Source organism: Sturnira hondurensis, unplaced genomic scaffold, assembly GCF_014824575.4.
Source record: "Sturnira hondurensis isolate 20B ecotype Veracruz unplaced genomic scaffold, ASM1482457v3 Scaffold0022201, whole genome shotgun sequence".
Taxonomy (NCBI): domain Eukaryota; kingdom Metazoa; phylum Chordata; class Mammalia; order Chiroptera; family Phyllostomidae; genus Sturnira; species Sturnira hondurensis.
This window is the reverse complement of record NW_028094832.1, coordinates 8330782-8345494: the sequence shown is the minus strand read 5'-3', so window position 1 is coordinate 8345494 and position 14713 is coordinate 8330782. Positions and strand designations below refer to the sequence as shown.

General features: G+C 40.2%; 1 protein-coding gene across 2 annotated transcripts in view; it reads right to left on the bottom strand.

Annotated features, from left to right (window-relative positions):
* Positions 1–2268: 2268 nt before the first annotated feature.
* The window catches only part of BORA (BORA aurora kinase A activator), a 28939-nt gene continuing 16494 nt past the window's right edge, over positions 2269–14713 (bottom strand). For both annotated transcript variants that reach the window (XM_037034718.1, XM_037034719.1), the window contains 3 exons: positions 10405–11015; positions 3768–3899; positions 2269–2646 (listed from right to left, as the gene is read on the bottom strand). In XM_037034718.1, the coding sequence (XP_036890613.1) occupies positions 2551–2646; positions 3768–3899; positions 10405–11015 (839 nt within the window). In that variant the 3' untranslated portion in view covers positions 2269–2550. The remainder of the gene's footprint in view (positions 2647–3767; positions 3900–10404; positions 11016–14713) is intronic.

Here is a 14713-nt window from a genome sequence, read left to right as displayed (position 1 = left end):
TTGATTATTTACTATTGGTAGAAAAACTGCCATTTTCCTATGGAGAAAAATAGAGCATTTTTAGAAGCAAGGAACAATCTCTCATTTCTAAATCTTGAAAGCTGTGTTTGGTGTGGCAGTTTTTAGATTTCAAGACAATTAAGATCTGTCGGGGAATTCAGTAATCATTGCTATTTTTAATTTATCTAGCTTACATATGTGCTCTTTCTGTTACAAAGCCTTCTGCAGTTTTTAATGATCCTTGAACAGCTGTCGAGCATTTGGGAATTGAATGTCATAGGAAGGCAAGATGCAGGATATTTTGATCTGATTGAAAAAATAGTTGTTTTATACCAGGTAGTGTGATCACCATCCTTGACTTTCACCTAAACATCTCCGTCAAAGAAGGGCATTAGGATTCAAAGAAAGAATGGATAGTACTTTAAATGTCACATCAAATGTTATTTAAAAAGCAAAAGGCAGGTAATGGATGGTTTAAACCATGTATATATCAGGTTATGTAGGAAATGGCAGATGGTATAAGTACATATTAAAGTATATATTAAAGGGAGCACACTGAAGTATCTTCCCATGTTAACCCCAACAATTAGTAATGATTAAATTTGTTTTCCAAAATATTTTGAGATAGTTACCTTAAAACACTTTACTTTGCTTATTTAATCTCTAAAGTACCTACGGTGTACTGGGCTCATCACCAGGCAGGTAAACCACCTTTGCCCTGAAGGAGTCTGTGGCCAAGGAGGAGCGGTGACCAGCAGGAGTGCGTTAGTGGGAATAATTACAGCGTGTGCTTCAGGCACTCAGTAATTGTTAAATGATGTCCCGTTTCCTGTTACTGAGGAAAACATCCCTACACTGAGGAGGCAGTTGTTTCAGTTGATGGAAAGATAGCTCTGAGTTGTCTTGGGTCCAAGTAATGGACTAAGACAAGAGCAGGAGTCAACAAGCCTTTTTGTAAAGGGCTGGATGTGTAAGGCTCTGTGACGCGGCAGGCCGTCTGTTAACAAGCTGTGCCTTATTTATGAGGAAGGTCTAATTCAGGCATTAGTTCCTACTAATTTTACATGAAAGATTTCACTTAAAAAGCTGTTGGGTAGGACTCTTCTCCCCACTTAATAGATGAGAAGATGTGAGGCTTTCATGGCCCAGATCAAGTAGTTCAATGACAGAGGTGGTGATAGACTCCAAGTTACAGTCAGTTTGTTTCTACTTGTGCTATGAAACACACACACACACACACACACACACACACAGAGCCAGGGAAGCTCCCACCCTGGAACCCAGGACTGTTACGTGTAGCAATAGTCTTAACTTACATCGATTCTAAAGGCTGTGTGCTTAAGGATTCAACTTCCTGATGCAGAATCTTTAGCAATGGACCTAGTGGCTAACAGTTTTAAGTTATTTTGCTGGGGGAGAGGAGGAGCCAATTACACAGTAAGAAACATGTTTTAGGCATTAGCAATAAGCTTACAAGGTACAAAAAAAAGTACGATGAAAAGGACACAATGATAGGATGTCTTTATTTCCTAAGGCTGCATATGAATTATTACTCCTTTATGAGTCAGACAGTTTTTAAAAAGTGATTTGTAAATATGACTACATTTTCCAAAGGTAAAGAATACCCCCCAAAACTTAAATTCCCAGTCTACTCCCAGCATGCATGTAAGTTCCGCCCAGCTATTCGCTTGCAGGTGTGAAGCCCCACGGGAGCCCCGCTGTCACCCAGTCCCACCTGGGACTGTCCCACCAGGTGTCTCACCTGGTGCTGCCGTGTTCTCACTCCTCGCTCCAGCCAGGTGTGAGCTGGGAAGGGTGTCCTTTTCTCAGGGATGGAGGTACACCCTGGGCACCCCACTACTAAAAACAATACAGAATGGAAAGGTGTTGTTACCACAACCTTTTCTAGTATTTACAGTTTTTAAAGTAGTCACTAGGCCAGTTACCACTGGAACTAAGATTTCTACATGGAAATAAACAGAGTCCAAGAATGAAAAATTCTGGAAACCTGCCTAACCCCTGCCCTACCTCTTTGATTAAATTTGTTTTATATATAAATGAGATTCCTTCACAGAGTTTATAAATTTAAATTCATCTGTAGATGCACATATTTTTACATAAAATGAAACAGCCCTTTCACAGTTCCACATGTTCTCGGAACCGCCACACGCAGTGCCCTCTGTACGGCTGATAAGCAGTTCACTGACCCTGTAAGGACAGGCCCCAAGTCCTCGCTCAAACTTTTTACTGTAAAACACATCACTCAAGGTGAGTACAAAAGTATTTATTGACCAAAAATAAACTTGTACGCCAGCAGCTTGTTGACAGCGCCAGGTGCTTTTCTGTTGTCCCCGTGTCACTAAATTAAGCCCTTGATTTTCACATTGAGGAGGGAAAGAAGAGCGAAGCACGTTAGTCGAAGCAGTCTCTCCCCAGTCACGGTCACATTATTGATCCTGTGCACAAAACCACGTGAGGGGCTACTCAGCAGTCTCTCCCCAGTCACAGCCACATTATTGATCCTGTGCACAAAACCACGTGAGGGGCTACTCAGCAGTAGTCTTGGGGTCCGAGAGAGGAGCTCTGTGGACTGCTGCACTGCGTGTTCACCGTGTTCATCCAGCACCTCTGGGCTGCGTGGTTTGGCTGTGAAGAGAACACCTTATGTTCACTTTAAATGGGACAATTTGAGGAAGCAACTGTCAGAACTTCTAAAAACCTGATTGCAGATTCCAAAGGGGCAGTGAGGGTAGGGATTTTTACCGATCAGTGTTTACTATCAAAATGTGCTTCCTGTCTCTTAAATGGACAGCTATGGCCCCATCTCATGACAAAATGGGGGAAAGGGAAAGAAAATGAGGTGGGCTCTGTATTAAATCTTACTCTCCTTTGGAAAGTTATGTTCAACAGCACATTTGCTGATAGTTACTGTGTTCATTAATAAATTGGCATGCAAAAAAATTGAAGATTCTTTTCCCTGACTGGCATAGCTCAGTTGCTTGAGCATCATCCCATAAAAGTAAAGGTCGCTGGTTCAATTCCTGGTCAGAGCACATGCCTGGGTTGCAGGCTGGGCTGCAGGCCAGGTCTTCAGCTGGGGGATGTGTGAGAGGCAACTGATCGATGTTTCTCCCTCTCTGCCTCTCTCCCTCTCCCTAAAAATAAAATCTTTAAAAAATATATTTTAAAAAGATTCTCCTGTTAGTGCCTAAAATTTTCATGGGTTTCTTTAAAGATGACCATTCGGTATAACCATCCTACCTAGAAGGTTCAGTAAATGTCATTAACAATATATTTTTGTATAAATTATAAACATTATATAAGGTATGCATTCTCATTCAGCATCTAAAAATGTATAAAGGCTTTTGGATTTTAAGAGCCCTTACTGGAATGTTCTTAATTTGATGTGTTAATCAAAATTCTTTATGTGTAGCTTTGAAACAATATTAGTGGCAAACCCCTGACTCTCCTCCTCTTCAGCACCCCCGACTTCCCATTCCCTTTAGTTTTAGGGAACTGACTTCAAGTACCAATTCCAAAGCAGGACTAACTCCCTGTCCGACCTCTTCTTTTACTGTCAGAGCAGAAGAGTTAGGAAAACACAGTGTTTCCATTTAAAAATCACCACCTGCTCTTAAATGACCTGAAGAATGAGATATAAATACAACAGTTTTCAAAAATTTTAAGCAAAATGGACAGAAAAAAAAATCACATTTAGTGAACACTTATAACCTACAACCACGTCAAGCTTTCTGTTGTTTCCATACCTTTGTATTAAAAACCTGAGGTTTGGTCTCAAATTCCAAGGCTTGTGTATCAGTTTCTTTGCAGTAACTTTCAGCTCCAACCGTATCCATAATATTGCTTCCACAGGTCTGTGTGTTATAACCACTATCCATCTGATAAGGACAAGGAGGGGGAAAAACACACTAAGGATAACATTGCAAACTAATCCACTTATCCACAAAATTTATTTTGAGGAGCTTTAATGTTTAAATAAGTAAATTTATTTAACAATATTTAAAAATGTATTTTACTCATAAAATATATGACTCGTATAAAAATATAAAATTTAACTATTTAAGTGAGTCACTATACTATCAGAACTGAAAACTGTAATGTTTTAGTATTGATCATACTGAATGAAATTTAAAAGTAATATATAAACATAAAAGGTAATTCTACATAGAACAAGTTCTTCAGCCCTGGCTGGGTAGCTTAGATGGTTAGAGCATCGTTCCAATATGCCAAGGGTGCAGGTTTGATCCTTAGGGCACCTACAAGAATCAACTAATGAATGCATAAATAAGTGAAACAAACTGATGTTTCTCTTTCCCTCTCCTCCCTCTCACCGTCTTCCTCTCTTTCTCTCTGTTCAGCTTTTCATTTCATTGAAATTGTAGCATTCCAGTATACATCATTATATCCAATAGCGTAAAAGAAAAAATGGCATTGTAGCAAACTTCAGTTTTTGTGCATGGGGGACCCCCCAAAAAACCCTGGAATATCTTCTGGAGGGTGGGCCCCTTGTAGTACAGACTTCCCCTGCTAAGTGAGTGTTCTAGNTAAATGCATAAATAAGTGAAACAAACTGATGTTTCTCTTTCCCTCTCCTTCCCCTCACCTTCTTCCTCTCTTTCTCTCTGTTCAGCTTTTCATTTCATTGAAATTGTAGCATTCCAGTATACATCATTATATCCAATAGCGTAAAAGAAAAAATGGCATTGTAGCAAACTTCAGCTTTTGTACATGGGGGACCCCCCAAAAAACCCTGGAATATCTTCTGGAGGGTGGGCCCCTTGTAGTACAGACTTCCCCTGCTAAGTGAGTGTTCTAGGAACCCATCTGCATCATCGTACCAACTGGCATTGTTGTGAGAGTGTGTTTGCTTTCAGTGAATGTTTTTTGAAGACTCAGCATGTTTGCCCATTTCATGATAGGAGACTTCCAAGTGCACCTGCCCACACCACACTGGGTATGCAGCATATTTGACCAAAAATGACATGACTCCCCATACCCTACCCTCCCTAGTCACCTGATCTCACCCTGAGCAACTTTTTTTTTGTTTCCCTGGATAAAAAAGTTCTCAAAGGGAAATGTTTTCCTGATGAAGAAGAGGTGAAACAAAAAATAACAGGAGCACTAAAAGGCATCAAGATTGACAAGTTCAAAAATTGTTTTGAGCAGTTGAAAAAAAAACGTCTGGATAAGTGTATTGCATCAAATGGAGAGTACTTTGAAGGTGACTGAAGTTGTTTAAACGTGAGAATACACAATTTTTAATAAATAAATTTTGTTTGGGGGAGTGTCCCCCATATATTTATTGAGAGCCTAAGAAAGTGCCAGGCCCCTATACGGCACTCAATATCATACTATTCTTATTTTCTCCTTTCTGTGTCCCTATTAGCTCTACAGATAATTTGCTAATGCTCAGAAAGGTTAACTTTCACAATGCCAGGCAGAATGAGACAGCAAAGACTGAGGCTCCCAAGTCCCCGTCCACTACACACACTGCATTTACCTGCACAGTGCTGAGCACCAAGCAATGCAAACCCTATGGGGATTCATTAAGTCCTTTTTTTCATATCAGGCAGAGGGAAGGAAAAGATGTGTTCCTGTACCACTGTCACACATCAGACTAGCCTAGAGAGTGCATTCTATCATCTTAAGAAAGATGTTCCAGTTCTCAGGAATGGATGTGTATGTGTTCACCACGGAGTCACGTTCCATTTGAACAAAACCCTTGTGATGCGTAATAGAAGAATCCTGTATTACATCCCAGGGGAAACACCCTGTGCTGCTAACATTCAGCAGCTCTTTGGTCAAAAATGTCATTATCAGACTGCCTCCAGAGAACCTGCCAATTACTCTTTTATTATTCACCAGTGCCAAACAACTGGCTTACATAACTCAAAACTAAATACGTAACTGACTATATCAAGGGGAAAGTTTACAGTGGAGAGTAAGACACGTAAGAGTGTCTCCCACTCTGGAGGAAGAAAAGGGTCAACGGGCAGCCCGTAAGACGATGGCTGATCACTGGCTCTCTCCTGGACTACCACTAATGCCGATGCCTCCCATGTGCCAAACAGGCAACACAAATCGTCTCCTTACTCCCCACAGACAAAGGCAGGCACCAGTACCACGTGAAACCTGAGAAGGACGAGGTGCTCAAAAAGATGGAAAAGTCAATCTCTATTCACTGTTCTATTCCTCTATTCAAGAGGAACCTGCCTTAAGACCCCACAGCCCATAAATAACTTTAATTGAAATTTAGTTCTGATTCTAACGTTTATATTCTTCCAGTTGCCTTTCAATGCTGTCTCTACTGCCAGTCATCCTACACAATGCCACTAAATTTATTTTCTCCCACATAAATCAGATGTGGCTCTTTAAAAACCTTCCAGGTTCTCAGCTGACAACAGTGGCTTACAATGTGTCCTTTGAAGCCTGGCGTCAGCACTGTAGCCCTCCCCTCACGGCGCTTGGCCTCACGTCTGCCCCCCTTGCTCACGACTTTTACGACAGGACTCGGTCTCCCCCCACTTACTGAAAACCAGCACTGATAGTTTGCTCACATTAACTCCAATCACAACGATATGGTATCCTACAGTCCAATTATTACCCCCACTTTCTAAAGAAGAGGAAATAAGCTCAAGGAAGTTACTTTAAGTTTATGAAACAGCTGGGAAAAAACCAAAATATTCAGTTTGCATCTCCCCAAGCCCACGCTCCCCAGGTTCTTTAAAGCCATGCCAGCCCTCACCCCCCATCCCAGCTACAGATCCTTGTACTCACGCCCATCCGTGTTCTCTGCCCTCTTTTACAGAATTGGAAGGGTTACCTCTGCTAATCCTCCTAGCAGAGCCCTAGATTCTGTCCCACCTTGCACACTTTAGCTCCTTCATGTATAAAATGAATCACCGGTTCACAGACGATACCTACTGACCCGAAAATTCTTGGTCTGGTGTCTGGTACTTGAACAGGACACATAACTGATACCTATTATGATGATCCTGCAGTTCCTAGTTTTCTTTGTTCTTTTCACTCTCATCCCTTTCTTAATCACTTAAATAGGCTAGCTAGTTTCTCTCATTTAAAGTAAAAACAAAGTAAAAAAAGAAACACAAGAAATCTTGGACTTTAATATTCTCCACGAACTGTCATAAATCTAAGGCCTTCCAAGATTTATCTACATCTGTTTTTCATTGCCTTCTTTGCATTTACCTTCTCCCTCTCCACCTTGAGGCTGCTCACTCACCAGATTTCTTCTGTTAATAATCCAAAAGCCACTTTCCAAGCCCTGTAGCCCTTGCTTTTATTTTGAGGGTACAGGTATACATCAAAGATATTGCAGTTTGCTTCCAGACCACTGCAAAAAAGTGAGCATCGCAATAAAGCGAGTTGCCATCTTCCTGCTGATGGAGGGTCTTGCCTTCAATTTGTAAAAAAATGCAATATCCATGAAGAACAATAAATCAAGGTGTGTGTCTACTAAGTATTCTTTCCTTCTTAAAATATCCCAGGACACTCTGCCTTCCTAGAGGACCCTCTGCCCTCTGGCCGGTCCTCGGTCCCTTTCAGAGTCGTGGCTTCCTTTATTCCTCAACTACTTCTCAGGATTCCAAACCCCGGCCCGCACTTCCCACTCTGTACGTCCTTCTGGATGAACTTATCTAGGCATGCATTTGCCTTTCATTCCACAAATATTTAATGAGTAACTATTACATGCCAAGCTTTTTTTTTTAAAATAACTTGTGGGATAAACAAAAACACACGATCGCTGGATTAATGGTCTGACTGGCAAGGGTGCAAAATGTCCATGGACCCAGGAAAGCACATAATAATGAGCCTGGCTTGGCTTAGTGTGACCTGGGAAGGTTCCTTTGATGACACAACCATTAAGTTGTAAACTAAAAAATAAATAGGGTTAATAAGCAGGTAAAGTGAGGAGGAATTCCACACTGTGTGCAAAGGTTCTTTGACAAGAGGGAACATGGTTAGTCACAACTCTGGAAAGCCACGTGACTGAAACAAGGAGAATGGAGGAGACAAAAGGAGGCTGGAAAGCAAGGAGAAGGCCAGACCATGCAACCTTTGCCAGCCGTGCTATACATTTTTAAGTTACTACCAAAACAAACATAAAAACCCCCAGATTCAGAAGCGTTATTATATAAACTTGAGAAAAGGAGATGAAAAGTGTAGTAAAAAAAAATTTCCAAAACTGGAGAATCAACAGGAGTTCCAGAGAAAACAGTGACAATAATAGGAGAAATCTGATATTATTCAAGAAAAGAGCCAAGAAGTGTAGGGTATGAGTCTACTGATCATAAGGGCCCTCTGAGTACCCAGGACAAATAAGAAACCCACACCAAAGAATCACGGAAATTTCAGAACACTGCAGACAAAGAAAAGATCCTATGCTCCAGAGAAGGGGGTCAGAAGAGATCATACACAAAAGATTTAAGTATTACAATGGTTGGTTTCAGAGCTCTCACCAGCAATACTGAACAGAATCAATGAAGCTGTAACTTCAACGTCTAAAGGGCAATTATTTCCCAACTCTCAAATGTGAGAGAATAAAGAGTACATGGTCAGACATGCAGCATCTTGAAAAATGTACTCTTTCTTGGGCAGCTACCAAAAACTGTGTTCCAGTAAAGTGAGAAATAAACCAGGAAAGAGGGGAGTGGGATATAGAAAACTATACCACAGGGGAGATAAAGGGAATTCCTAGTACAGTGAAGGGGTCTGTGTGTACAATACATGGATGGTCCCCACTATAATAAAGCAAGTCAAAGGTCCTGGGAAAATACACTGTCTTCTTCGAATTTGTAAGCTACCTCTGTAATAGGAAAATAAGAACGTAAGAAAGTGTTTTTAAACTATTACAAAATGATCTGCAAATAGTAGGCATTATTATCATATGGCCCCAAGGGTAAAAGTGAACCAAATTTTAGCCCAATACAAGGAAAAGACTTATAATAAGTGGTATGAAAAGTCCCCAAATGGACTGAAATACCCCTGCAGGTACTCAGGTCCAGACACAGTAGATGGCAATTCAGTAGTGATACAGGTTTCCAATGGGGAGAGTGACTAATGTGTATCTCAATAAAAGTATTCTATAGTTCTTCTATAAATGCTGTGAAAAGCTATACAGTACGAAAAAGGAGTTCACAATACCTTTAAAGCCAAGTTTGACTATATGTGCTTTGACATTTAGGAAACAAATTTAGAAGCTAAATTGGTAAAAGCAAGTCTAATGGTTTTTTTGAGCAATGATTCTAGAAGTCAGGATATACAATATATGCGTGAAGATATGAGCAAGAGACGGTATTTAATTTGGGGTCTCTCAGAATCCCTCCGTGCGTTTCACACATTAGCAGGCCCAAACGGACAGCACGAGAGCATTAGAGGGTAGGTGTGAGAAGTAAACAAAGAGGGCCCGGCACGCTGGAACACGGTACTTGTTGGGTATGTCATGAGTCAGTACAAACTTGGACGGAAGACCATGGACTCTACAGCCGGACTGCCAGAAGTCAAGTCTTGGCTCTACTACTCACTAGCTAAAGAGGCAATTTACTTAACCCATCTAACCTTCAGTTTCCTCATCTGTAAAACAGGGATAATAACAGAACACCTATCTCACAGGACTGCTGGGAAGATTAGACAAATTGACACATGCAAAGTGCTCAGAACGCCAGCAGGCATATAGTAAGAACTACCTAAACGTTATTGTTACTACGAAATGGCAGGTAAGAACTGCCGTTCTGACTATTTTAAAGTTCTTTCAAAGTTCTCATCTCAAAGAATATGGCAATTAATGGAACAAATGTTTTTCTGAAAGTAAGTGAGGCTACCTGTCAATGAATCATGCTTTCCCTTTGATAGACATTGCAAAACTGGAACTGTTGGCTATGAAAACACATTCTAAAACAGAAAAGCACAAAAAAAACCACCCCTCAGAGAAGTGCTCCAAGCTCATTTGTTTTTCTCCCTAAATAAAAAGGAAAACCCCAAACTACTGTATTTTCAGAATACAAATGCTATATAAGAAACTGAATTCCTCCGGCACTAGCTCCCCATGAAAGGGAGACGAATCCTGAGAAAGGCGCCTGACTCTGAAGTCTGTAAAATCAGAGCGGCTTGATTTTTCCTGCTCTCATCTTTTCCTACTCCAAACAAATATCAGTTAATACGAATATTAAACATGCATCACGAGTCCAAGTCACAAGAAAATAACCCTCTTGACATCAACCTAGTGTTGATATTTTTTTAAAAATGTATATAATGCTAAAGTCTTCACATTCAATGCCTGTTCTTTCTTACCACCATCGTAGGAGAGAAAGGCTAGCACACACCGAGAGAACAAGCAGAGGGCTACAGAATATTAACGTACTTTACCTGAGCGTTGCTGCTTTCACAAGGAATGACACTGCTTTCGGCGAGAGGCGACATACACATGTGAGAGTTTTCAATACTGAAGGCGATCCCGCTCACCGAGTCAGCCATGGGTAAACCCCCGTTATCCACCGGCTCCTTCATCCACGTGTTCTCATCCGCTGCCTCTACAGGGTCACCCATATCCACGGTGCTGTTCTCCTTCTCACTTTCCAAGTCCTGCAGCAGTGCTAGGACTTCTGCTGCAGCGCGGGGCTGATTCTGTGTGACAGACAGGGAGGTCACTACCAAACGTGTGCCGTGTGGAGAAGTGGCACTGTCCCCCTGCCGCAGGTGGGCTCCAGCAGTGTCCATGGTGGGTGACGAGCTGCCTGTGGAAGGAATGTTCACTTTGTTTTCTTCATCTTCACTGTGAGCCTCGAGGGTAAAAGGTATTCGAATCAGTGAGGTCTGATACTGAGTACCACCTCTGTACATCTCAAGTCGCATTGGAGACCAGTTTTTAATAGGTGAGCAGCCATCTATATAAGGGCTTCTGATACATGGATTACTAATTCCATTAGCATTTATTCTGGATGAAGCATCAGGAGAATGAAAAGTAATCTTCCTTTGTTCTAAAAGATTGGGAGGGAAAAGTTAAATTGTAAAATCATAAAAATGGAAAAGCCATTCCTAAATGGTAATCATGTTGCATGGCAGAAAAAAAATAGATTACTGTTATCAGCTGTGTTGTTTACTGAAGTAAAATGCTGTTGTTAAAAACAATGGCAAATGGGCTGCTTCCATATTTCAGCGATTGTAAACAAAGCTGCAATAAACGTAGGGGTGCACGTATTCTTTCAAATACTGTTTTCGGTTTCTTCAGATATATTCCCAGAAGTGGAATTGCTGGGTCGTAGGCAGTTCCATTTGTAATTTTCTGAGGAAACTTCATGCTGCTTTCCACAGTGGCTGCACCAGTCTGCAGTCCCACCAACAGTGCACTAGGGCTCCCTTTTCTCCACAACCTCATCGACACTTGTCTGTTGATGTACTGATAACAGCCATTCTGACATGTGAGAGGTGATATTTTATTGTGGTTTTAATTTGCATTTTTATGCTATTTAGTGACATTGAGTGTCTTTTCGTGTCTACTGACCACCTGTATGTCCTCTTTGGAGAAGTGTCTATTCAGGTCCTGTGCCCATCTTTTAGTTGGATTAAAACATCATTTTTTTGGTATTGAGTTGTATGAACTCTTTATAAATTTTGGATATTAACCCCCCTATTGGATGTATCATTGGAAAATATCTTCTCCTATTCAGTAGGTTGTCTTTTTGTTTTGTTATATACAAACAGCCAAGACATGGAAGCAACCCAAGTGCCCAGCAACACATGAGTGAATAAAAAAGCTGTGGCACATAAATGCAGTGGAATATTACCTAGCCATAAAAAGAATGAAATCTTAGCAATTGCCACAGCATGCATGGACCTATATACTAAGTGAAATAAGCCAGTCAGAGAAAGACAAATACCATATTATCTCACTTACATGTGGACTGTAAAGAACACTATGAATGAAAGAACAGAACGGAAGTAGTCTCACAGATACAGAGAACAGAGTGATGGCTGGCAGAGTGGAGAGGGGTTGGGGGACTAGGTGAAGGGACTGAGAAGTACAAATTGGTAGCAACAAAACATTCACAGGGATGTAGTTACAGCATAGGGAATATAGTCAGAAATACTACAATTACTACTTATGGTGCCAAGTGGGTACTGGAAATATTGGGGGAACACTTTGTCAATATATGACTGCCCAACCACTATGCCATACACCTGAAACTAATATATAATAATATTGAACATAAACTGTACTGAAAAAAAAACCCTATAGTACAAACGAATGTGTCTCAATAAGTAAGATGAGGTTCTCCAAAAATAATTCTGATGGCGCTTCACCTTTTGAAATTAAACAAAATACTACCTGAGAATTACTTCCCCACAAGCATATTGCTACTATAACAATACTGTTGATATACAAAGAAAATACTGGAAATACCAGGAGACAGCTACAAATTAGTAGTTGTAGATATATGAAATGCAGTTGCCCTTCTTATCCAGTTTTGTTTTCTGTGCTTTCAGTCACTTGTGGTCAAATGAGGTCCAAAAACATTAACTAGGAAATTTCACTTTAGTAATAATCCCCCACCCCAAAATAAATGTCCAGCTTCAGAAAGAATTCGTTGTCATAATAATCAAAGATATACAAATTAAAGCAATAAGAGACCTTTTTGTAATGTACCAAATTAACAAACTTCAAAAAGAATAATAATACCAGTGTTTCTGGATGGGAAGAAACTGACTTTCTTACACACTATTGATGAAAATTTTAATTGGTGAACCTTTCATAAAGTAAATTTGACAAAATTCGTCAAGTCTTAAAAATATTCACCCCTTTTAGAGGAGAGCATTGGCAAGAAAATCTCAGATATTCCACGCAGCAATATTTTTACTGACACGTCCCCTAGAGCAAGGGATATAAAGGAAAGAATAAACAAATGGGATCTCATCAAAATTAAAAGCTTCTGCATGGCTAAGGAAAACAGTATCAAGATAAAAAGAGAAGCAATTGTTTGGGAAAACATATTTGCCAATGATACCTCAGACAAAGGTTTAATCTCCAAAATATACAAAGAACTTATTCGACTCCACTCAAAGAAGACAAGCAACCCGATTAAAAAATGGGCAGAGGACTTGAACAGACATTTCTCCAAGGAGGACATACAGAGGATCCAGAGACACATGAAAAGATGCTCGATATCGCTAGCTATCAGAGAGATGCAAATTAAAACCACAATGAGATACCACTTAACACCAGTCAGAATGGCTATCATAAACAAAGAAACAAACAACAAGTGCTGGAGAGGTTGTGGGGAAAAGGGGACCCTAGTTCACTGTTGGTGGGATTGCAGACTGGTACAACCACTATGGAAAACAGTATGGAATTTTCTAAGAAAACTAAAAATGGACGTGCCTTTTGACCCAGCAATTCCACTCTTAGGAGTATATCCTAAGAATCCTGAAACACCAATCCAAAAGAACCTATGCATCCCGATGTTCATAGCAGCACAATTTACAATAGCCAAGAGTTGGAAGCAACCTAAATGCCCATCAGTCGATGACTGGATCAAAAAACTATGGTACATTTACACAATGGAATTCTATGCTGCAGAAAGGAAGAAGGAGCTCCTACCCTTTGCAACATCATGGATGGAACTGGAAAGCATTATGCTGAGCGAAATAAGCCAGGCGGTGAAAGACAAATATCATATGATCTCACCGTTAACAGGATTCTAAACAAACCAAACATGCAAGCAAAATACGACCAATGACACTCAAATATGGAACAGGCTGACAGGGTCCAGAGGGGAGAGGGGAGAGAATTATAGGGGAAAAGGGAATGGACTCACATGAACAAGTATAAAGGACACATGGACAATAACTAAGGGTGGGGGGTGGAAAGGGGAGGGAGGTGGGGAGCATGGGGCGGGGGGGCGGGCAGGGTTGGGAATATAAGACAGAAACCAGTACGTGAACAAGAATTAAATAAAAATTATATAAAAAAAAATTCACCCCTTTTGACCAAATGATTCCACTTCTGAAAATTTAACCAAGGGTATAAATATGGATAACACAATGTATATACAAAGATAATCATTAGTTATACGATTCTAAAAAATTAGAAACAATTTGAAGGTTTACCAACAGTTGAAAACAAATAATATACCCATGAAATGGAATATTACATAGTGATTCAAATTCATGGTTGTAACCAATAATAAATAACTTGAACGACCTATGGAGAGTACGCATAATAAACTGCTCTGTAAAGAAAGCAGGACAGAGACCTCTGTGAGTGTGCGTGTGTGTACTTGACCCTCCGTATATGTAGACACACTCATAGGAACGACTAACAAAAAATACCATTTTCAGTTTTCCGCTTGTCTTTACTATAAATAGGTTTTGAGAAATTGACACACTGCAAAGTGAAAGACGTAAATTTCCCCACGCTATATTTGCTTTAAAAACCTACTCAAATACATGCATGTTTATAAAATACGAAATCTGATTACCAAAGTGTGAACCTACAGTTCAGAAGCAAATGCAAAGCATACCCCAAGCCAACTTACCTCTAAAATTACCATCTTTCTTTGATCCCTTTATGAGAATAGAGTGATTGCTATAAATACTGATAATCAAATTACCTGTATTTAACACTAGAATACAGCTTTGCCAAGAATCTGTTTTTACAAGTAAATTTTTCTTTTTTGAA